The sequence below is a fragment of the Macrobrachium nipponense genome, chromosome 5, assembly GCF_015104395.2.
Source record: "Macrobrachium nipponense isolate FS-2020 chromosome 5, ASM1510439v2, whole genome shotgun sequence".
In the NCBI taxonomy this organism is placed as follows: Eukaryota; Metazoa; Arthropoda; class Malacostraca; order Decapoda; family Palaemonidae; genus Macrobrachium; species Macrobrachium nipponense.
Window position 1 is genome coordinate 120,888,625 of NC_061107.1, and position 26,684 is coordinate 120,915,308.

Here is a 26,684-nt window from a genome sequence, read left to right on the forward strand (position 1 = left end):
AAGGGCTTGGACCACCATTTAATTAAACAGTTTACACCGCAATGCGCCTCCCTACCTTACATGTATGGTTTAGTTCAAGACACTAAAATCAATAACCCTATCAGACCAATCATTAGTTCAGTGGGCTCAGTTTCGTATAATTTATCTAAATGGCTTGTAAAAATTCTTACTCCTTTGGTAGGAAATATTTCTAACACGAATGTTAAAAACAATGTTGATTTTATAAACAAATTGAATAGTTTAAATTTGAATTATGATTTTAATATGGTTAGTTTTGATGTTGTCTCTTTATTTACAAAAGTGCCTGTAGATGACTTACTTGAATATTTGGAAGAGGAATTAGAGCGTCATGCATTCCCTTAAGTGTAGAAAACTCTGCATTAGTCTCATAAGGTTTATGTATCAAAGATAGTAAATTTTGTTTCAATGGGGAATTTTTTGTACAAAAGTTTGGCATGGCTATGGGTAATCCCTTATCTCCTGTCCTTAGCAATATTTACATGGAATTTTTTGAGACAAAACTCTTACCAAGAATTTTGCCCCAAAAAGTTATTTGGTTTAGATACGTGGATGATATATTCTGTATTTGGCCAGTTCACGAAAACCTCCAGGAATTCCTTAATAATCTCAATAATTTAGTCCCATCTATAAAATTTACTGTAGAGGAAGAAAGAAATTGTAATTTGAATTTTCTTGATGTAACTGTCCATAGAAATGATAGAAATTTCACCTTTTCAGTCTTTCGAAAATCAAACTAATATTGCCTCTTTTTGTTCATTACTACTCCCAATCACCATCAAAATGTTAAATTCTCTGTTTTTTTCTGGGATGTTCCTAAGGGCTTTTACGTGTCTGTAGGCCGCAGTTTATTGACGCTGAAATTAAAAACTATTTTGATGATTGCATTGTTGGAAACTTAAATACAAGGACTTTTGTAGATGTGGCATGGAAAAGAGTTAGAAAAACATTTTATTCAACTAATGACAAACTTGAATTTAGTAAGCACAACATTCTAAAATTACCTTATGATGAAAGGTTTTTAGATATTCCTAGAATTTTAAAGCTTTTTAACATAAATGTTGTTTTCAGTAATATTAATGTCAAGAGTTTAGTAATCAAAAATTCTCCTAAAGATCTTCCAGGCTGCATATATGAAATTCCTTGCAAAAAGTGTGATAAAATCTATTACGGACAGACTGGCAAATCTCTTTCACAGCGTCTTAAGCAACATCAATATTCTGTGAGAACTGGGCAATATCGAATGCATTATTTGTACATATGAGAGATTTAGACCATCCTATTAAATGGAGTCAGCAAGAGCCTTAGTTCCATGTAATGACACAGTTAAAAGGAATATCATTGAATCTTGTTTTATCAAGTCAAATAATAGAAATGTTCTAAATTTAAGTCTTGGTTTATTTAAACTTGATGCTTTCATAATGAAAAAAAGTTGTAGATAAATATAAGCAACAAAATTAATATATTCAGTTTTTTACATGTTTTGGACTGTAAAGATACTTTGTAATTTCGGTTAGGGTCAGAATCTGTTTAAGTTTGTGACCGTGTGATATCCGATAATCCTGGATTATCCCTTTTAATTTTTTACCCTTTTGATAATTAACCATCTGGTATTCCTGATCTTGTTTGTACTGAGGCCTTCCTCTCCGATTGTACTTTAGTAGCTCCTTGACGATTGCTGAATAAAGACGAAAGCGCTTGGATTCCTGTCTATCATTTCCCGTGGTATTCGCTTATTTATGAAAGTCACGTGCATCTACTGTGATTTTTTAAGCAATATATATATATATATATATATATATATATATATATATATATATATATATATATATATATACAATGAAGGTAGGGGAAGCACACCAACAGGTCAAGGAACTCATATTTATTAAGTTGCAACGTTTCGAAGCCAACCAGCAGGCCTCATTTTCAAGCTAAAAAGTAACAATATCTAATTAGTACAATAAAATTAAGCTACAATATTAAAATACACAATGTAAAGTACAATAAAAACAATTTGTGTTTTTAACTGTGATTGTTTTATTGTACTTTACATTGTGTATTTTAATATTGTAGCTTAATTTTATTGTACTAATTAGATATTGTTACTTTTTAGCTTGAAAATGAGGCCTGGTGGTTGCTTCGAAACGCGAAACGTTGCAACTTAATAAATATGAGTTCCTTGACCTGTTGGTGTGCTCCCCTACCTTCATTGTATAGTTGGGTTAGAGAAACCTCCGCCTGTTTAATATATATATATATATATATATATATATATATATATACTATATATATATACATACATACATATACATATATAATATATATATATATATATATATATATATATATATATATAACATACATATATATATACATATACATATAATATATATATATATATATATATATATATATATATATATATATATATATATATATATATATATATATATATAATACATATATATATATATATATATATATATATATATATATATATATATATATATATATATATGAATAACTTGATCACGAAGGATATAAAACGTGATGCTATGTATAATTAAAGGTTTTTTGCCACGAAGGAAAAAATGAAAAAAGCGAGATAGCCAAGTACTTTCGGTCCTATTCGGACCCTTTACTGAGGGTCCGAATAGGACCGAAAGTACTCGGCTATCTCGCTTTTTTCATTTTTTCCTTCGTGGCAAAAAACCTTTATATATATATATATATATATATATATATATATATATATATATATATAGATATGATATAGATATAAACACATATATACACACACATATATATATATATATATATATATATATATATCTATATATATATATATATATATATCTCTTTCTATATATATATATATATATATATATATATATATATATATCTCTCTCTCTCGATATATATATATATATATATATATATATATATATATATATATATATATATAATAGATAGATATATATATGTTTATAAATATATATATATCTATCTATCTATCTATATATATATATATATATATATATATATATATATATATATATATATATATATAGTATATAGATAGATAGATAGATATATATATATATATATATATATATATATATATATATATATATATATATATATATATATATATATATATATATATATGTGTGTGTGTGTGTAATTTTCGTTAAAAGCAATTGCTTTAGTGGCATCAATAAGTTTCTTGCAGGTATCTTCATACCGACGAAGTTTTTTCCGATTCTCGTTCGTCAATTTCTGGTGAAAAATACGCAGACTTCCTTCTTCCATTTATTGAATTTTGTCGCGACAGCTGTTTCGCCTTATGGCATTATCAAGCGACTACTGACTTACAATCTGGCCTTTCGGCCTATTTATTTAATCATGTGGGAAGTATGACCTTGAGGTATGGGTACCGGTTAGTCTAGGGATTGACAGCTTAAGGGCGTTGTTTTGGATACAAAGAACATAAGGACATATGTACTGTGACAAGAAAAGTGAAAGTTTAAACAGTGGTTAAATAAATATTCAAAATACAATGCCATGTGCTAGTGTTTCCTTAAATGTATGTTTAAAATTTAATATGTTACATATTGGTTTTAGATAAAAAATTACAAAATTACATACAGGAATAAAAATGAATCTAAATACAGGAATAATAATGATAGGAAAAAAATATTTTATAGTATGCATAAAGGTACAAGTCAGATCATTTCTATTTATACATAAATGTGTATAACTTAAATTTGAGTGAGTGAGTGAGCGTGTGTGTGTCCAAATGGTCTACGTTGGTTAACGGCTGCAGATTCGTGTTGGGCGAGGTCTCAACGACCTGAGCAAGGATGTTACTTGGCTCTCGCTGGGTCCTCTCGTGTCTTCTAAGGGGCGCGATGTTCTCGGTGAGTTGGGGCGTGCTGTCTGGTCCCTGTTGGCTTGCGTATTCTTTCTCCTGCTGGAGGGGAGTATATAGTCCGATTCTTGTTGGACGTTTAAGGTCGGCTTCTGAATAACGGTGCTCACCGCTTCGGTTATTAAGAGACGACCATAGTTGTCTTCTCTGTGCACGACCTGGGTGCCTTCTATGAGCTCTTGTAGAGATGGCTTCCTGTCGTGAACATCTATGTAATGTTGATGGATGGCCCCTTGATTTCTGTGAGCCAGCAGACGTCTCCAAAGGGTCGTTGTAGTGTGTGTGTGCCTAAAACTATGATTTGATGTTTTATATATATAATATATATATATATATATATATATATATATATTATAATATATATATATATATATATATATATATATATATATATATATATATATATATATATATATATATATATATATATCACACATATGTGTGATAAACGAATCACGTGCTATAGTGATTATAAGCATATATATATATATATATATATATATATATATATATATATATATATATATATATATATATATGAGAGATTAAAGCTTTATTTGTCTTAGTAACATTCCACATGTACAAAAAACTTTGGAGTGTAGTTGTTTTGAAGTTCTTTGTTTTAAAATTTCCAGAAGGTTCTACAATGTTTATGTTTTTACTGTTTACCTCAATCCAAATATTGACGATTCTATATATGACTCTTTCTTGGAAAGGATGAGTATGGCTCAGTCATAGGATTCTAAAGCTTCATTCGTTGCTTGTGGAGACTAATGCAACGCACAGTCAGTGGTTAAATTCAAATTCCACTGACTAACATAGCTGGCCTGCTCATGAGTTCTGTGTATGCTCCAATTTTATCCAGCTAATGGAGGAACCCAAGCATACTTCTGGTAATAGCTTAGACCTCAAATTCACAGATGTTCCAGCTATTGTGAAGTCCAAGGTCTGTGAATGAATATATAGGCACTTCAAATCATTGCTCCACTGAGATGGAAATATCTGTCAATCAGTATATTCTTATTGAACCCATTGGAAAAACGGGCTTAATATTTCAGATGCTATATTAAATCCTAGTCCCGAGAAGAAGTTGAATGAAATGCTGGTGGCTATTTTAATAATGTATGTCCCTTGAGAGATCCTCAAATTCTGAACAGATGACCAGCCATGGTTTGATAATACATGCAAACGAGCCTACCATGACGAAATAGACCAAATCTAACCATATAGGTGAAAAGTTCAAATGAAAATTACGCCATTATTGTTGAGTCTCGCCGTAGTACGAATACAACTTAACATATAGCCGAGAGAAATTACAACATTTCCTTGAGGAGGAAACTTGAAGGAATGACTCAGCCTCATCTGTGGTGGCCCAAATTGGCATCATCTATCTATCTATGGGCCAGGCTCGTCTTCCACTCCACCACTACTGATAGATGATAGCACATTGGTTACTGGCTCTAGGGAAAAGGCTAAACTGCTTCATCGAGCTTTTGAAGATAAGTGATCTTCCTGAACCTATTCTTACAAAATTTGCATTTTGCTTATTGGATTGGAGGTTAAGAAAAATCTGGATGTTCTTGATAGCTGGGTTGGAGACCATCCTGGTGGATTCTTCTATTTGCTTTTTAAAAAATAGTTTGTAGTGTGTTGTCGCCCAAGATTAGTAGATTCTATAGGTTTTTATGTCACAAAGTACCTTTGTGAATGAGCGCAAGCTTATCAAAACAGTGTCTGTTCCAAAGAGTAACAAAAGTGCAGACTACAGTAAATACAGGCCATTTTATATTCTACCTGTGCTCTCCAGAGGTACCTAAAAACTCATCTTTAAAACACTTTATAAGTATATATGGAATCTTAAGGATTATTAGCTGATAGAAAATATATATATGGGAAGCGCTTAGGTAGCTGCAAAGCTCTTTTATACTTGGCATACCATTTGCAAGAAACCTTCCTTGCCTTGATAAGGGTTTTGAGTGCAGAGTAATTCATATAGATTTTAGTGCTGCTTTCGATTTAGTAGATTATATGGCACATGTTCATAAACTGCATAATTTTGGAGTGGATTAAAATTTTTTAGGATGACTTCAAGATTTCCTTATAGGTAGGCAGCATCTGCGAGTTGCTGTGGATAGGATCTTTAGTATCTAAGACCTATTGTGTCTGGAGTTCCACAGGGTAGTGTTCTTGGTACACTGTTATTTTTAGTGTATACTAGTGATGTAGTTGTTGGCCTGGAAAACAAGATGTTTTAGTTTGCTGATGATGCAACACTTCTGGGTGTAGTCAAGTCGCCGCTTATGAGAATGAAGCTGCCCTTTGTCTCAACCGGAATGGAGACCGGACCAGGGAATGATGTAAGCGGTGGGGTGTGAGGTTGAACTCCAGTAAATCGAAAAAAACTGTTCATGAGCAGATCTCGTTCAGATTTCCTGCCCCATCCTCTGTTTCAGGTGGATGGCACTTTGTTGAAAGAACCTGAAGCTTTAACTATTCTAGGTGTAACCTTTAAATCACATCTAACTTTTGAGAAATATCTAATGAAAGTTTTTCAGCAAATGCCGCCCGAAAGTTCGGTGTTGTTCGTAAGGCCTTCTGTATTTATAGCAGTGATAAAATCAGTGCTACCTGTTTTGGGTATTTTGACTTAATTTACTGGATACTGTTCTCTGGTGTGGATAACTTCTTCTGTCAGAGATATATCTCTTTTAGATAAAGTGGTTCGTAGTGGTAGGTTTCTGTTTCCTAATAGTAGATGGTCTCTTGTTTGTCACTTTTTCATAAGTTGTGTTTCAACAGAGACCTTCCACATTCAGAATTGATGCCTGATGCCCTTTATCTGCAGAGAAAGAGCAACAGATTCCCTGAACAGCAGAAGTACCAATATGCAGTCAATGTTTTGCCTCCCTCGCTGTCGAACTTCTCAGTTCAAGAGGTCCTTTAGTCCTCCTCACGAAGTTGCACTATGGAACAGTCTCCTTGAGGTGTCGTGCAATTGCAACTTCAGAAATTCAAGCGAAAAATATAGACATTATTACCCGAATACAATTCAACTTTTATTTGAATATTTTACTTGCATTGTGATTTTAATAAGTTGTTCATTTATCTGTTATTCTAATAACTAATCTCTCTGTTTCCCGTTACCTTCAGTTAGCTCTTTCCAATGAACACCTACGTGAATATTCTTTGGAAGCTTCTGAATAATAATAATAATATAATAATAATAATAATAATAATATAATAATAATAATAATAATAATAATAATAATACTTCGGAAGGAGACCCTCTCGTAGACATGTTTTGTTTAAAAATGACTGCTGCCTTCAGCACTATTATCTTATAAGAGTCTTCTCTATCTTTCTGATGACGGCTTTCTCGTTGTTGCTTAGACTGGCGAGCAACGCACCAAAGGGCATGGTAAAATTCGGTTGAGTCATTTGATTTATTATTGCTTATACAATTCTCTCTCTCTCTCTCTCTCTCTCTAACGCGACGTTTCCTCCTGATCGACAGGACATTATCAAGCGATAACTGCTGAGGAACTGAATTCCAGTGGTTGTTGTTTTTGATTTAGCTGACCTTGTGTCAGCACGGGCTCTTGCTCACAGAGCAGCCCGTAAATTCCAGTGGCGAGTCCATCTCCTTTTATCGTGGTGTTGCGAGCTTTTGAGTACGGTCAGAGCACCTCTCCGGTAGGTCGGGTTCTCATTGGTTCCCGGGAAGGTGACTCATACGGCGAGCGTTGACGAGTCTTGCAGACCTTCTCAGGTGGGGGGTATCACCGAGAGCCTCTTGATTGGCTTCTACCTGAGTGACGTCACCCCTGGTATTATTCTCATGTCCGGTGTTCGTTTCATGCGCGCTGGGTACTTTCGTTAGGGGGGGGGGGGGGGGGGGGGGGGGGGAGGGGTGTGGTCCTCCTCACACACGTCGGTATCAGGAACGCTTCTTGGGTGGTATTAAGGGGAGGCTTTTCCTCGAGGATGAGCAGCGCTTCTAGGAGACGCAGACGTCGTGGGTCAGGTGCTCTCCCGATGATCTTAATATTCCTGACGATGTCGTCTCTCGTGATGTTTCTGCCGTGTACTACAAGGGCGTGCTGCCTAATGGCGCCCTCCTGGGCGTGGCAGGAAATCCTCTTCGACAGGCGCATCGTCGTCATGCCGATGTAAATCCCAGGGCATCCTTAGTAAAAGATGCTCTAATCTATTTCAATTAGTACAATTGCTGAAATTCCATTCCGAATTTCGTTATCTTGACCTACTTCTTTTCTCTATCGATTTTCCTTCTGTCTTTTACAGAGAGCTGGACTCCACCCTTTCAAGAAAAGGCCTGATCATTCTGGGGTTAAAGCTCTGCTTAAACCTGAGCCTATACCTGGGAAAAAACATGGTAAGTTCCTTTCCTTTTCTTGTCAATTTTGTAAGCTATTATATCTCTTGATCTCTGGAGGGACAGGAAGTCTCCAACAGCGCTGTTTCTTGTTTTTCCTGGGTTCTACCGAGGCTACGTAAGTAGAACAGAGAAATACACAGTGGACAATGAAGAATCATTTGAAAGATGTTCATATCAACCTCACTGTATAAGAATGGCGTTTGTTCTCCATGAAACATCAAATGTCTCTCATAAATTTCGTTACGTTTTGTTTGTAGAATCTTTTGTCTAATGTAATAAGCTTTGTATGTTTGCGTTCATTTGATAGCAAACATCAGCATTTTTCCAGAGGCCACGCAGCCTACGTTAGAGTCAAAACAGAACAATCGTGTTGTAAAAATGATAAATGTTCGTAATGATGACATAACTAGAGAAATCTCACCATCACCTTCATGACACTGGAAAACATGAATGCAAGTTTCTTTCTTCTTTCAATAAGAAAAAAATTTCACGTTCCTGTTCCTTGCTTTATAACTTAATGACTTTTAGCACAGACTGAAGAGACAGAGGCATTCAGTCGTTATTACTCTTCTAACTTTGCAGATTGCAAACCAACTGACGTATGTGTTGCCAACGGTGGTTATTGCATCCAAAGCAAGAAGAAAGAAGACTGCAATGGCCTCTTCTTTCCCAGAGAATGCAAGTCAGCCCTATGTTCCTGCTGTGTGGAAGGTAAGAAGACGAACCCTAGAGGAAAATGTAGTTCGCGAACTCATTATTTCGTTTTCTTAAGCAAGAGATTCATTTTGCAGTTTCACCTAAATCCTGTTAATATGGTATATCGAGTGAGCCTTCTGCGCCTCGTTCCTAAGTATTCCCTAATATCAATCACTATTTTATCATTAAAAACCTCATTTAAGAAGCAGTAGCTTGCCTGGATCATTGTGATCCCTGAAAAATGCCATTGACCATAAATTCAGACATGGGATGACTTTTCTTCGGATTCAAGCCACTCGTTTGAAGCACATTTCTTGTTCTATTTGTTCCGTGAACTTTTTATCAAGAACATTGCTTCTCCGCTTCCATTCTAAACTTGAAAGTTTTGACAATGTACTAAAATGTCTAATGAAAGATATCTTATATTGATTCTTGAAAAATTGTTGCATAAACATTACTAAGCCATATTTTCCAGGCTTCCTTATGATGTGCAATCTGTTTTGAATGTTCTTATGGGTTTACTTACCTTGATAGTGTATGAAATCCAAGATTAATATGAGTTAAATAGTCATGGAATTTGGTATCACATAGTGGCTCATAAAATTGTTTCAAGATGGTCCATTTTCTAGTCTCATTTACTAGACTTTGTGGAAATAAAACGATCTGAAGACAATTAGTTTAGTGATTGCTTCTTCAAGGCTTTTTTTTCACATTTTTCTGAGAGTATCTGGGATCATTGCCTCCTCCATAAGTTGCGAATTGATCCAGTCTGCCAAGAGTAATACGAAATCTCATAGTCGTTCATTCATTCTCACGATCGTTTCATAGGATAGGAATTGTATGTCCTTGCTTCTGGCATCAGCTACATTCCAACAGGATGGATGATGAATACGCAACAGGGATAGATTGGATGGAGTTGGTGCTCAAGTTGTCAGCCGAATTCTTCTGGATTTCATTCCAGCAACATTGCCAGGGGTCCCTCGCTGCTCCTCCTCCTCCCCCTCCTCCAAAGCCTCATATCAAAAAGTTAATATGAAGACTGAATTGTTAAGTGATATATATCACCACACTCATGTTACTGAGATATTATGGAACAACTCTGTATAGTGACCCATCTGTTTAAGTTTTTTCTGTTAGTTATTGAGTAGCGATGTTATATGCAAACTAGAACACAGTAGAGGTGGTAAACATTTCTAGTTTTCTTCCCAAGTTTCATGAGGTTACTAAGTATTCCATATGAACATCATGGACACCACCAACACCATCACAATTTCTCTCTCTCTCTCTCTCTCTCTCTCTCTCTCTCTCTCTCTCTCTCTCTCTCTCAATCTATCTAACTATCTTTATCTGCTTAGTATTTACATAATTTTCTTCTTTTTGCCAGATAAATGTGAGAGCAATCCATGTGGTCCAAACTCCCGCTGCAAGAGCACACCCGGCAGTTACGAATGCGTCTGCGATGCTGGGTACGAAAAAGTCAACGGGAATTGTGTTGGTAAGTGTCGTCTTATTATTGCTTCTTACTGGGATCTTAAACACTCTTTCAGCGTCAGCTTCGAAATATAGACATAAGAAGAGTCCTAAGTGAGTCAGAGTCAGAAATTGATATGCATAGCATATCTTACAAGGCTCTAATTGACCCTGTTTAATGAAAAGGAGAGAAATCACTTAATGGCAAAGTAACCTACCTCGAAGATACAAAAACAGTCTTTATTTCCCAAAAGAACTAACAAGAAAAACATGGAAAATTAATTAAAAATCCCAAAACCATGAAACTCAATTACTCTTCAAATAGTCATTTTGATTAAAGAAAAATTTCACGCACTATCTTATTGTCAAAAACCCCTTCAGTATTTTCCCAAACAAAATAGTCAATTAAAGAATTCCTTTTCTGTGGTGACAAACCGATAGATACCCAATAAAAATGCCAAATGAATTTCACACAACTTCAGCTCCCTTCAGAGTATCTGTAAAAGTTCAAAGGTTTTCAGAGTTCTTTTTTCACTATTGACCTTCTTGGTGGATCTTCTGTGCGCCTCCCATCGGGCTTCCAACACTGGTAATCACTCAAAGAGACTGCAGTCTAATGCCCCCATTTCCTGACCCACTATAGAAATGTATTTTGTTTTCACGCGCCATGATGGGTGTATGAACGCACGCACGCTAGTCTTCTCACAGTTCTGATGTTTGTGTGCATGAGCACAATAAATTGTTCTAGGTCCTTCCATGAACACACCCTGTTTGACACACAAACAGACATACACAACCGCATTCTTCTGACGTCACAATCACGACTACAGCTGGGTCAAATGCGCACCCGCGCTCTCGTCTCTGAAGTTAGATAATGTTTGGCTTTTTCGTTCGAAGACCCAAAGTATTTGCTGATACCTTAAAGTTTCCCATAACACTCGAGGCTGTGTTGCTACGCATTCCAATCTGTTCGAGACAAAGTCCGTTGAACCCTTCAACAAAATGTGGTGCAGGTAATATATATATATATATATATATATTATATATATATACTATATACATATATATATATATATAATGTAGGTATAACTGAATCACGAAAGTTAGGAACGTGATAAATCCATAAATAAAGATAAATGCCACGAAAGAAAAATAGACGAAGGAGGTCTGCAAGATCTTTCGACTTTAAAAGTCCCTTTACTGAGCAGATATCTGCTCAGTAAAGGACTTTTAAAGTCGAAAGATCTTGCAGACCTCCTTCGTTTATTTTTCCTTCGTGGCATTATCTTTATATATATATATATATATATATATATATATATATATATATATATGTGTGTGTGTGTGTGTGTGTGTGTGTGTGTGTGTTTGTATGTATATCAACACTGAAAAATTATTGTACTCTGCAATATATATGCCTGCGTGTTTATTCGGATAATCCAAAAACTAAAAACCTGATTTGTGAATATATAACTTCTTTTTCGAGGGCTCTGAACAGAGGATAGGTATCTAGCACATCCTGGCACTACCGAAATTTATCGAAAGACTGACAGTCCACGAAACAAGAGTTTGAAGAGACACGTAACGAGAGGATAAAATAACAACAAAGAGCTTGTTTGCAGTTTGTCAATTGTTTTGGGAAAATTTGAACTTGTGTGTGTGAGCGACTGCTTCATTTTCTCCTCTAATTACTTGAAGATGACTTTTCTTACACATTTTCCCACTTTCAGATATTAATGAATGTGACTCAGGCAACAATGCTTGTCTAAGCAATGAATATTGCACCAACGTCCCAGGGAGTTACACCTGTACAAGTGAGTGTCTGTTTCATCGTATATAATAGATAATATATATATATATATATATATATATATATATATATATATATATATATATATAATATATACATATATAGTATATATATATATATATATATATATATATACATATATATATATATATATATATATATATATATATATATATATATATATATATATATATATATATATATATATATATATATAGATATTATATATATATAAATATATCTAACAGGGAAAATCTCAAACGAGGTCAAATGACACTCGTTTAAACAAAATGAAAAAAAAAAACATATAACTGGTAACGTAACCTACCACTGTTCTGTTGAATGCCATCTCTAGAGTTGGCTGAAAATCGGTTTCAAACTAGGCTAAGGTAAACTCTGCGGTTAAAAATATATACTTTTTATTTTCCAAAATTAGCTAACATGAAAGTGGAATAAAATTGATTAAACTTGACTCAAAAAGAAACATTAAACTATCATATTCCTCTCAAAATCATATTTAAGTAAGTACGCCCTTTTCCCCTAAGTGTCCAAACATTCATAGTTTATTAATAGTCAAAATCAGTCAGAGAAAAACCCATAGGTGACTTCGAATCCATCTGAAATAAAGAGACCATAATTATGACACCATAAAACACTAAAGTTCGTCAATAAAGAATGTGTGTCACACCTGACTCCCCTTTCTCTAGACTCAAGTAATTGTCACTTCAAATGTTAACTTTTCAAAGTTTCTCATTACCTTGTCCGACGGAACTGCAACACCTCTTCCAGCACCTCTTCTGTGGTGTGTTCCACACAGTATCAAGCAAATTCAGTAATTCTCCATTTGCAACTTTTGCCACTTGACTATATGTCATTTTCTGTTCATCATGAACACACACACTCACCGATTGGCACACAAGAGGCAGGCACACTTCATACATGAAACTCATGATCTTCAAAGCGCATCACTGACCCCAATTGTGTGCCGGTAAATTGTCTTGTTTGTTTTTTCACTTCAGCATCTTCGTAGAATCCAGCATTTTGCATCTGTCTCTAACCAGCAAGAGCTAAGGTTATCAACCCAATTATTTAATATTATAGACTATTGTTGGTACCTTAAAGATATATACATACTATATATATATATATATATATATATATATATATATACTATATATATATATATATATATATATATATATATATATAATATATATATATATATATATATATATATATGTATATATATATATATATATATATATATATATATATATATATATATATATATATATATATAGGTATATATACATATAAATATATATATATATATATATATATATATATATATATATATATATATATATATATATATGTAAGGCCTAGGGTTTTTGATTAATAATATATTATCCATGTGTTCCCTGTGACCTATGGAATGTGGAGAACAGTGTAGAGGTAACGACCCGAGAGTAGCTGATCAATGAGTTTCTGGGGATGGCGTGAGATAAAAATGCTTAGTTCGAAAAGTCAATGCACGACAGTTTATGAACTCTTCTCAAAGTGCCTTTGTGAAACTGGATGCAGCTAGAATCGTGAGGCGCTATCGAACTGTGTGTTCGTATGTGCGTGTGCGCCTCTTCTGTTAAAAGTGTCATACCCAAGCCTATGGAAGGATTTTGACAAGAGGGCTTCAAGTCACAGGCAAAGATGCCGTGGCGTTCGCCGGGGGAGGGGAGTTTTTTATTTTTTTAATAGTGTTTAGTGTCTGGTTGTTTGGGTAAGTGTTGAAGTGCTTTAGCCAAAGGGATGGCTTGTTTGATATCTTGTAAGATGTTCCATTTTATTAACTTTGTCTTTAAACTTGTGTGTACTTACCGGGATGTGTTCTGTATCTTTGAAACAGACGGATCTGGAATGCCGGGGGACAAAGAATTCCCAGAGGGGTGTAGACTTTTTTGGGTGACTAGACATTGCTGTTTTTGAGTTAGTCTGTAAGACTGGATTACTTCATTGGTTGATTTATTATTAGTGTTAATAAACGTTAATGTTATGACGCAACTCTCTCATTTCATTACCTGTTAGAATGGAGAGAAAGAGGTGGAGAGAGAGAGAGAGGATTGCCGAGAGAGAGAGAGAGAGAAAGGTTATGAGTAATGGGGTGTGTGCGTCTGCCTTCCGTTTCGTGTCCACGCTTTACCTTATGAATAATGGGGCGGGGAGCAATCCCCCCATGTTACATATATTATAATTATATAGTAGTAGTTATATATAATATTATTATATTTATTTATATATATATATATATTATAATATATATATTATATATATACGTTACGTATATATTATAAACGTATATAATATATATATTGAATTATAATATATATATATATATATTTATAATTATATATAGTAATAATAGAATATATATATATATAATATATATATTAATAGTTACATATATATATCATTATATATATAATATAATATATATGAATAATATTAATATATATATATATGATTATATAATATTTATATATAAATTATATATATATATATTATATATAATATATAATATAATATATATATACATATATATTATAATAATTAATATACATATTATTGAATATATATTATATATATATATATATATTATATTATATATAATATATATAATTATATTATTATATTATATTGCATTAATATATATTATATAAATATACATATAATATACATATATAAGATATTAATATATATAATATGATAATATATTATATATATATAATTATAATTAATATATATATATATAATATACATATACAATAATATAATATGAATTAATATATACTATATGTATATTATTATATATTTATTAAAACCCCAAATATTCAATTTAATATAAAGTATGAATAATATACATATATATATTATAATATATATACATAATAAATATGTAATATTATATACATATGTCTCATATATTATGCACATATAAATATGAATATAATTTATTACATTATATACATAACAATATATAAATATATAATATATATATGCATATATATATATATATAGTTATGTAGTATACAATTATGCAGAAGGCCAGGTACTATGTCATGCCTCTAAGTAAATGGGGATACAATCCACAATGAAGTAAAATCCTGTTGTAGTTTAAAATATATATTTCTTGTACAGTATTTAAAGCTTTCGACCATCAACTATGTTCACTAAAATGTGATATGTCACCTCAAGGAACTAACAAGTAAGAGCACAAACATTTGAAAAAACAACGGTTAGGTAACAAGCTAGTTCATATTATGAATGATCAGGCGGTTGAGCCCTCGTTCTTTCCAGAATTCGTCTTGATCTTCGTGGGGGAATGTTTCTATTGTCAACTGCTTGTTCTCTGCTGGTTGGGTGGTTTGTTGGAGAAATGACCTGAGTGGAGTAAACAGGAGAGGAAGCAGCATCGTTATTGGCACATATATTTCTAAAGTTTGAAATTTTCCCTTTTCTACATATCTCTTCACAAATAGCTGTATTTTCTGTAATACCTGTATTTCCTGCAAAGGTCTCGTTTAATGAAATTAACGCCCCTTCTACTACTCGTCTCAAAGTCCCGTCGTTACATGCAGTAGTAGAAGGGGCGTTAATTTAATTAAACGAGACCTTTGCAGGAAATACTGGTATTACAGAAAATACAGCTATTTGTGAAGAGATATGTAGGAAAGGGAAAATTTCAAACTTTAGAAATATATGTGCCAATAACGATGCTGCTTCCTCTCCTGTTTACTCCACTCAGGTCATTTCTCCAACAAACCACCCAACCAGCAGAGAACAAGCAGTTGACAATAGAAACATTCCCCCACGAAGATCAAGACGAATTCTGGAAAGAACGAGGGCTCAACCGCCTGATCATTCATAATATGAACTAGCTTGTTACCTAACCGTTGTTTTTTCAAATGTTTGTGCTCTTACTTGTTAGTTCCTTGAGGTGACATATCACATTTTAGTGAACAAGACCACAGTTGATGGTCGAAAGCTTTAAATCCTGTACAAGAAATATGTATTTTGAACTACAAGAGGATTTTACTTCATTGTGGATTGTATCCCCGTATATACATATATACATGTATAGTATATATAGATATATATATATATATATATATATATATCTACATATATATATATATATATATATATATATATATATACATATATATATATATATTTATATATATATATATATATATATATATATATATATATATATATATATATATATATTTATATATATGTATATATATATATATGGATATATATATATATGTATATATATATATATGTATATATATATATATATGTATATATATATGTATATATATATATATGTATATATATATATATATATGTATATATATATAATATATATATATTATATATATATATACTATATACATACACATATATAAATTTATCATTTACACAATTGTTCTTTTCATTAATTCTAAGCATACACACATTAACATATGAGGACCATGGACACCGCCAACATCATCCCTGTCTCTCTCTCTCTCTCTCTCTCTCTCTCTCTCTCTCTCTCTCTCTCTCTCTCTCTGTGTCTTGGTTTGGTATTTACATGATGTTCTTATTTTGCCAGATAAATGTGACAGCAATCCGTGTGGTTCAAACTCCCACTGCCAGACCACACCCGGCAGTTACGAATGCGTCTGCAATGATGGGTACGAAAAAGTCAACGGGAATTGTGTTGGTAAGTGTCGTTTTAATCTTACTTTTTTACTGAGATCCTAAACACTCTTTCCTACAATCCGCGGGATTGTTCATTGTGAGCTTGGTAGGCTAGTCCCCATTTGGGGATTGAGAAGGTGTGTCATGAAATATGACAAAATACTTCTGGAAAAATATGGCTTCCTCTGTCTTAAGACAGGCCATGCCATTAACTGGGATAATTCCTCGACAATCTGCAAGGTCAAAGATCACCGAAAAGGGAGACTTTTGGATTCCATCTTCATCAAAGCCACGTCAACAAGGAATTTAAGTCTCCATCCAGGATTATTTTGATTCTCCTTCCTTATCTCTTTTGCTTAAAGAACACGCGACCCAGATTAATAAATTGTAACCCCGCCCCTTCTTTTTGTATATAAAGGCCTGTCAACTCCTTTTATATTCAGTGTGAATTTGAAAATGTAGAGTTCTACGAAAGTACTTGGTCCAGGTCCCTGTTTCACTTACCTTTCTACCAAGGATTTAAGGATATTCTCAAGTATGTGTTCCTTCGTGCTCCATTGGATATATATATATATATATATATATATATATATATATATATATATATATATATATATATATATATATATATATATATATATATATATATATATATATATATATACACACACATATATATATTTTTTTTTCTTAGAGAGAACGTTTGATATTGGATTGTAATTGACTAGTTTGGGTTTTTATTATGATTTAGAAGTGGCTACTTTTTTCTAAATGTGATGTAGTTTTTTTATTCAGGGGATACTTGATTTCTTTTGTGATATATGCTGTATATTACTGGTTACTTATGACTCTGTGAGATTAAATCTCACAAGTGTCTTTTTAGGGTTTGGGAATTGTTTGGTGAGTTCAGCCCTTTGTTTTTTGTTAGGTAGAAGTTTGTTAATAAGTTTTTTAGTATATCTGGTTTTAGCATGCTGGTTTTCTTTTGTTAGTGTTAGATGCGCAATTTTTCAGTTGGTAGCTGTTGGGTTTTGGAGACAACTCTTACAAGCTGTTTTGTGATAGTTATGTTTTGCAGTGACGGATTGTTAGTTGTAGAGTTGATCCTTCACAGAGTGGTCTCTATGAGCCATGATGGATGCAGTCTAATGATGGGGAGCTGTCTACCTATTATTTACAAGCCTCCAGGTCTCCTCGAGAGGACAGAAAAGGGCCTTCCTTGTTGGATGATGATAGGTGGCACGTTTACAGTCCCCATATTTCGTTTTGTGGTGTCTTTTTCTACACTAAGGATTCACAAGCACCACACTCAACAGGGGTTTGTGCAACCACAGGCCTTCCAGGAGATTAAAATCGTCGAAATTCAGGAAATGAAGAATATATTGGAAAGAACTGAACTTAATGATGATGGAAGTTCTGATTATTGGGAATATGATAAACATTAGCTGCCCAAAAGACAAACAGCCTTCTACTCTTGGATTTATTTTATTTTATTCTTTTATTGGGCCCAGCCCGTGTTATTTTTTTGTATTTTAGATGAACTATGCTTGAACGAGGTCAACCATGGTAGGTGGGGCCGAGCACTTGTTAAGTATAGGGAAGATATTTTATAATTATGCAGGTGCATAGACTGAGGTAGCAAACTATTTGGCTGTCCTGTGAAAATGATAGCAGAATCTCAGATCAGGAGATCGGACAAGCGAGTGTGTCGAAACATCTTTGTTGATGTTACATTCTTCCAAACGTTAGTCGCCATCACATGCTCTCACAAAGACAAGAGAAACATTCTTCGCTAGCAAGATCTAAGCAACTCAGGTGACCTTGAACATTGACCCTGGGGACGTCACGGAATTTCCCCGCAATGGAAGTCTCTAATGGGTGTGTTCTGAACGGAAGGTTTGTGCGGAAGTTTGTTCCAATGGGCGGAACCAGTGAAAGGTAGATTTTACTCTTTGAGACAGGTCAATTATGAATCCCTAAGAACTAGATTGTAGAAAACCTGTTATTTTGGGAATCGTCTTCTAAGTTACTGAAGGGGAGTAGTGTCCTACGAGGAGAGTTTGTACCTATGTACAGGGTGTTATATCCTTCGTTAGGGTTTTTGAGGGATTACTGCACGCACTGCTTCTTAAGACTGGTTCCCTTGTGGATTGTGCCATGACACTGTGACACTATACACAAATGACCATGGAGGTGAGGGTTGTTCACTAATGCTACTTATACCTTATCTTTCCAGTATTTTGAATGGTTTATCTAATTCTCTGTCTCTCTCTCAATCTTCTCCCTCTAACGGGCTCCTCTTCCCAAGGCCTCTTCACTCCATCCTCAACAGATGCCCATTCCATCTCAATCGTGACACTCTTACCACCTGTGTCATCTCTACTAAGCCTTCCTGCCCTTCTTATCTCGTCATTTTCCAATCTCTCAAGCAGCGATATTCCCTTAATCCTCCTCATCATTCTCATCTCTGTTCTCTCAAGCTTTACTTCCTCTTTTCTTCTTAAAGCCCATGTTTCTGCCCCATACATTAACACTGTCCTTGTCACTGTAATATATATATATATATATATATATATATATATATATATATATATATATATATATATATATATGATTTACCCTGCAATATGCCTGTGTGTTTTTTCGGATAATTTAAAAACTAAGAAACCAGATTTGTGAACATATAACTTCTGTTTCGAGGGTTCTGAACAGAGGAGAGGTACCTAGCACATCCTGGCACTCCCAAGTAATAAGCCGCAGAACACATTTATCCTTCTGCAGCAACTCTCCCGACGCCATTCAGTGGAAATTTATCGAAAGACTGACAGTTCACGAAACAAGAATTTTATCAGTTCGAAGATACACGTAACGAGAGGATAAAATATCAACAAAGAGCTTGTTTGTAGTTTGTCAATTGTTTTAGGAAAATTTGAACTTGTGTGTGTGAGCGGCTGCTTCATTTTCTCTTCTAATTACTTGAAGATGACTTTTCTTACATATCTTCCCACTTTCAGATATTAATGAATGTGACTCAAGCAACAATGCTTGTCTAAGCAATGAATATTGCACCAACGTCCCAGGAAGTTACACCTGTACAAGTGAGTGTCTATATATATATATAAATAATATATATAATATAATAATTATATATATATATGCGTGTGTGTGTGTGTGCAAAATTTGAATTTGTATTGGGTATTTACTAGTTATAATTAATACTTATATTGGGAAAGATATTTGACAGTGGCTATCAATTTATATCTGGTACTTCGGAGCAGATATGTAGCGACGCTCAGTATTTCCCAAACTCATTTTCAGACCGATGCGGGCCAGGCCTGACTTACCTGCCTGTGAACGACAGATGTGGCAAGCTCCTCTCTGGGAATATGACCTACGATGAAGGGAGGGCGATGTGCTTCCAAATTTCGCTCTACGAGGGTGATATAAACTCAGAAGCAGAAGTCAACGGTTACGGTGAGGCTTTCTTGCCCAACGCTGGAGGTAAGTAGTTAACGTCTGATCACTTGATAGTATACCTTTGAATCGTGGCATGGTGGGATATGTATATATATATATATATATATATATATATATATATATATATATATATATATATATCCCAATCAGACAGTCAGGTAGACGCGTTTTATCAATAAGAAACAACAAGAAACATGAATGGGCAGCTCTTTCTGCAGGCAGACGGGATTGTCATGGGTTCTCCTTGGGGGCCGTTGTTTGCCCATTTTTTTTTTTTCTTATGATACATTTGGAGGAGAGCTTTCTGAATGATTGTCCTGCAACTTTTAAGCCGTTTTTTTTTAGAAGATATGTTGACGATACTATGGCTTCTTTAATTTCCGTGGCAATGCCAGCTTTTTTTTTTTTAGATTACGTAAATGAGGCTCATCCTTACATTAAATTTACATTGGAAAATGAGAAGGATGACACCCTGGCCTTCTTGGATATAAAAATAACTAGACGTTACCACCATTTCAACACAAGTGTTTTTAGAAAGAGTACCTTCACTGGGCTCGGGAATAAATTTTTGAGCTCGTATTTTCGTCACTTTAAGATTAATGCTATCTCTCCTCCGGTTATTACTAACGAAGTACCTAAGCTGACCATGCACGAACCCATCCCTTTTATTCATTCAGATAGTTGACGCTTGAAAGTAAAAAAAAATATGTATTATTGAAAAGGAATTTGGTTTTTTTAATCTTAATCTCATTCCCTTGATTCCAAAAAAAATGCAGGGTTTTTAATTACTAGGATAAATTGCAGGATTTCATTAAGTCCATTGTTATATATAAATTCGAATGCCCAAGATGTCTTGGTATTCATGTTGGTTCTTCGCGTAGACTGTTACAAGTCCGGCATTACAGCCATTTGGTATTAAGTTACAGAACTGGTTCCAAAATCTCTAATCCCGAGTTCTATAATATAAGAGCACATGCAAAGAATTGTAAAATCCCCATTGAAAAGAAACATTTCTCTATCATTGGCACCACAAAGCAAACTACTCACCTAACTATCCTTGAGCCATTGTTTATCAAGAACCTATCACCTAGATTAAACTCTCTCTCTGGCACAAGGTTTACGTTGTGCAGACCTTACCGTTTTTAGTCACTCATCTCCCTCTTTCTTCTAGAATAGGTAGTTTTCTCCTCATTCCCCATTTTAACGTTCTTAGTATAATCTAATTTATATTATAACTTGTAAATTTATTTTAACTGCGAATTTTAATTGCAGACTGGTGATGTGATCTCGTCTGATTGGACACCTCTTCTTTCTATTTATGGTTGTTTTCCTGATGTGATTATATATATATATATATATATAATATATATATATATATATATTTATATATATATATATATTTATATATATATATAATATATATATATTATATATATAATATATATATATATATATATATATATACCTATATATATGTATCTATAATAAATAATAGATCTATATATGATATATATAGATATATATATATAGATGATCTATATATATTAATATATATATATATATATATATATATATATATATATATATATAGTGCTATATATAGTAATATAATATATATATATATATATATATATAATATATATATATATATATAGTATATATATATATATATATGTATATATATATATATATATATATATATATATATATATATATATATAATATAATAATATATATATATATATATATATATATATATATATATATATATATATATATATATATATATTATATATATATATATATATATATATATATATATATATATATATATATATATATATATATATATATATATATATAGATATATAATATATATATATTTGCCAATTAGGCCGTGGCTTTAAATAGTTATTTCCAAAATACGACCCATATCCGATGCTTTGGTAAGATTTTATCAACGAAAACCTATTAGACACGGCCCTGAAATGCACAGTAGAGTTTTAATGGGATCTTTATACTTGAGACGTATCCTGTTTTAACAGAAGAATTTATTTGTAAGCCTCACCATTATCCAGTCAACAATTTCTACACTCGTTTAAGTAATGAGGTCGTTATCTATGCAAAATATATACATATAAAATAAAAAAATTTAACATTTGTTCATTTATTTACGATTGCTTAACGGATGAAGAATATTATTTGTTTTTGGACTGCATGCTGTTGTACGTAATCCGTCCATACCGGCCATATGGTCGCGTTACAGAGGTCCCGGGATTTAAGACGAGAGAAGTGTTCATTTTTGCATATAGGGAGGAGGTAGGTACTGGGTTGTAGATTGTAGGTCAAACGTGAATAGGGTGAAGGTCCTGCGCTCTATAGCCTCCTACTCCCATTTATATTACTTATCAAAATACAAAAACAATAATTAAATGAACACACTCTACAAAAACCAGGAAATGGGGTGCAGGGATGGGGAGGCCAGGAAAGTGGGTTGAGGGATGGATGAGGAGGGGAAGGGAGAGGGAGGGAGGGAGGAACGGGATGGGGATAAAGGACGTTCGAAAGACCAGGTCGGCAATGCTTGGCAACGCCATGTAATTCAAGAGTAAGAGCCTCAACTAACACCTTTTGACAAAGCACTACTGTATTAACAAAATTCATGTGGAGGTGTCTTGTACGTACACTGTGTCAAAGTACCATTTCGATCAAATAATGAGTTTGGAAGATATTTGAGAAAAACAGTGACTCGCGTTCCCTGAAATGAATAGCAGTACGTACACCCTGCATTGCTATAAGGGCATGGCCAGAATTGATATTGGTACTAAAAATTCATGGCGCCTTTGAATGGCTGCTCAGTTACTCCAGTGTAGGTACTACATACATGCTAGTAGGGGGCAAATGAGCTGGCAAAGTGCAAAGTACAGGAGGTTAATCCATTTATTTCACTCCAGATATCGCCTGGATCCACAGTGTGCCATTCTCCGTGTTCAATAAGTGCGAGACCCTGACGAAGGCAAATAGTACCTCCTATGTAGTTGGAAATATTGACTGTAACGTCAAGATGAATGCCATCATATGCGACAGCGTAGGGGCGGGGGGGGGGGGGGGGGGGGGGGGGGGGGGGGGGGGGGCGTAGTGGGCGATTTCCAGTGATGTCAACTTTCCATGGCTCATTTCCCGAAGAGAAATGATTTGATATTGAAAATGTTCCACCTTGGTGTTTTGTGGGGAAGATGATAGATACCTGAATTCCTTGTAACATCTCTTTGTTCTTCAAATAAAAGTGTGATTAACGTCACGAGACCTTTCTATTTCCTTTGCCAAAGTAATTGAGGAGTCATCGGCGGACACCCAAGCAAGTCCTGGTCTTGAATGAAGTGTGTTTCTCGTGGTTTGATCGGTCAAGTCTCTGCCCCCCGAGAGTGCGACACTGAATGTCTTATGTATGAAGTACAAAGATGAACATGTGACATATCATTCGAAACAAATATATGAGGAATAAAGCGAAACCTGCTTCTCCTTAATGTAGTTCAATTGACGTGGTACACTTTTCTCAGAGCAAGGCACGAAATGACTAGCTGTTCACCAGTACACGAAGGATTTCGTGGCAAGCATTTTCGCTGCCAGGGAGATTTTAGTCAAATTTTGTGTCTTTTATTGGAAACAAAAGTCTGCTATCTTGTTTCAGGAATTTGTTCCGGGGTGTTCCAAAATTCCTTGAGTGACACTGAATTTCCAGAATCAACTCACACATAGCTAACCAATGAAGAAAGAATACGCAAATCCAAGTTGATGCCAGCAACAGATTCTGTTAATCTTGCTGAGCGCTTTTCGAAATCAAAACGCCCCCAGACTTCACAGTTGGGAGGAAGATGGCGGAGGACAAGTGCTGGGCTCCTCCTCCTCCTCCTCCTCCTCCTCCTCCTCCTCCTCCTCCTCCTCCTCCTCGTCTTCCCTAACTCGATGTCGTTCAACAAAAATGTGACTGCTCGTTTTTCTTCCTACATCTGGATTAGAATTTATTGTAAAAGTAAACATGACATAGGAGGATAGTTTGGGTGCGTTGTAGAGGTCTTGTGTATTACAGGATAATTTCTGCACAATTTATATCTGTATATAAAAATTTAAAAAAAATATATATATATATATATATATATATATATAATATATACATATCGATATATATATATATATATATATAATATTATATATATATATATATATACATATATACATATATATACTCAAACATATATCTATATGTTATATATATATAATATATATAACGATATATATATATATATGTATATATATATATATATATATATATATATATATATATATATATATATATATATATATAGGATATATAGATATCTAATAAAAAGGAGCCCTAAAACACAAAATATAGAGAAAAAAGTACCATATTTCAGAGGAACTGCTGTATCCTCTTCAGGTAGATGAATGAGAAAAGTTTACAGAAAAGGTGCGGTATTTGTTTATACCAAGAGGTCCATCCACAAACAAGCCATTTTAAGTCACCCCCGCTGATAATCTTCCTTTAATCTTCTTAAGGTTGGTTGAATGAAGACGTTGTCGATCGTGTCCGAAATCCATGCTCCTCTTGAGATGTTCATTACCTGCCTTTCTTTTATTAAGGCCGATTCCATCATTTGACTCTTGTACCGGCAGTTGCTGCTATAAATTACACGTGACAAATTCCAGTTTATTCTATGGTTATGTTCATTTATATGGTTGAAAATAGCCGAGTTCACCTTTTCTGTAAACTTTTCTCATTCATCTACCTGAAGAGGGAGACAGCAGTCTCTGAAATATAGTACTTTTTTCTATATATTTTGGTGTTTTTTATGGGCTCCTTTTATTAGATGGAATTCTGTTGTTACAGAACATTTTTACCAGTCATATATATATATATATATATATATATATCTATATATATATATATTATATATATATATACACATATACATATACATATACATATATTTACATATGGAGTCGGGGTTTGCAATGTAATTAGAGTTACGTTGCTGAGCGCCTTAGGTGCCTAATGACCGACTCTATATAACATTAATGGGAAAATGAGCGCTGTGGACTTACCTTGAAACCCTTCAATTACTGAAACAAAGGAAGGTCACCTTGCAAAACCAGTCACATTACATTAACGTAATTTATTTACGAAGAAATTCGCAGTGCAAATCAAAAGTGGAATAGCTGATTAAAAACCCGTGCCTACTTCAAATAGATAATGTGATTAATTACATTTAAGCTTACACTAGCAAATCATTAACCGGGTTACCGTATTACATGTGGTAATTATGGTTAGACTGCTGGAACATAACTGGCTCGCTTGTAAATGATTACTGCAAATGTGGCCCTCTAGGCCCAGTCACTTCTCTCTCTCTCTCTCTTCCGCCCCTACTCTCTCTTTCTCTCTGTCCTTCTGTCTCTCTCTCTCCCCCACAACCCACCCACTCTCGTAGGAGAGTATCAGATAACTGGATGTCAATTGTTCAAAAAAGATACTCAATAAAAATGGTAGAGGCGTTTTGTTATGTGTTAGGGACCACCTTAGTCCAATAGAGTGGAAAATTACAACCATGCAAGAAGTGATTGGCATTAATAGAAACAGGCTAGGGAAGAAGATAACTATAATACTAGTGCACAGACCACCACCCCCCCAACTCCCCCACTAACCACAAATGTCTGATGAGGAGCTGTATGGGATATTTCAATACACGATGACCTCCGCATCATACGTAGAAGGAAAGAGACTTAGATTTTGTAAGAAATTGATTCATCCACCATGGGGTTGACAAACTTACTGGAGGAAACAACATACTAGACATCGTCCTATCAACAGAAGATAACCTAGTATCTGACGTTTCAGAAGGTGCAAATCTAGGCAAAATCTACCATAAAATTTTCTCATTTCAAATTAATGTTCAACATAAAAAAAAGAAGATATTAATGAGATTTGACCACCGTCAACAAGACCTAAAAAAGCTAAAGGAGTACGCTAAAAATCTAGAGTATGACGAGAACACAAGCATAGAGGACAATAGAGGTAACCTGGTGAACTCCAGAACTTGGTAAAAGGCAGAGTTATTGAATAA

General features: G+C 33.9%; 2 protein-coding genes across 2 annotated transcripts in view; both read left to right on the plus strand.

Annotated features, from left to right (window-relative positions):
- The window catches only part of LOC135215920 (uncharacterized), a 101,188-nt gene extending 88,855 nt beyond the window's left edge, over positions 1-12,333 (plus strand). The window contains exons 2-5 of the mRNA XM_064250875.1: positions 8,252-8,342; positions 8,928-9,056; positions 10,426-10,536; positions 12,242-12,333. Of these exons, the coding sequence (XP_064106945.1) occupies positions 8,252-8,342; positions 8,928-9,056; positions 10,426-10,536; positions 12,242-12,280 (370 nt within the window). The 3' untranslated portion in view covers positions 12,281-12,333. The remainder of the gene's footprint in view (positions 1-8,251; positions 8,343-8,927; positions 9,057-10,425; positions 10,537-12,241) is intronic.
- Positions 12,284-26,684, plus strand: part of LOC135215921 (fibrillin-2-like) — a 21,570-nt gene continuing 7,169 nt past the window's right edge. Inside the window, exons 1-3 of the mRNA XM_064250876.1 lie at positions 12,284-12,325; positions 13,029-13,137; positions 16,979-17,089. Of these exons, the coding sequence (XP_064106946.1) occupies positions 12,284-12,325; positions 13,029-13,137; positions 16,979-17,089 (262 nt within the window). The remainder of the gene's footprint in view (positions 12,326-13,028; positions 13,138-16,978; positions 17,090-26,684) is intronic.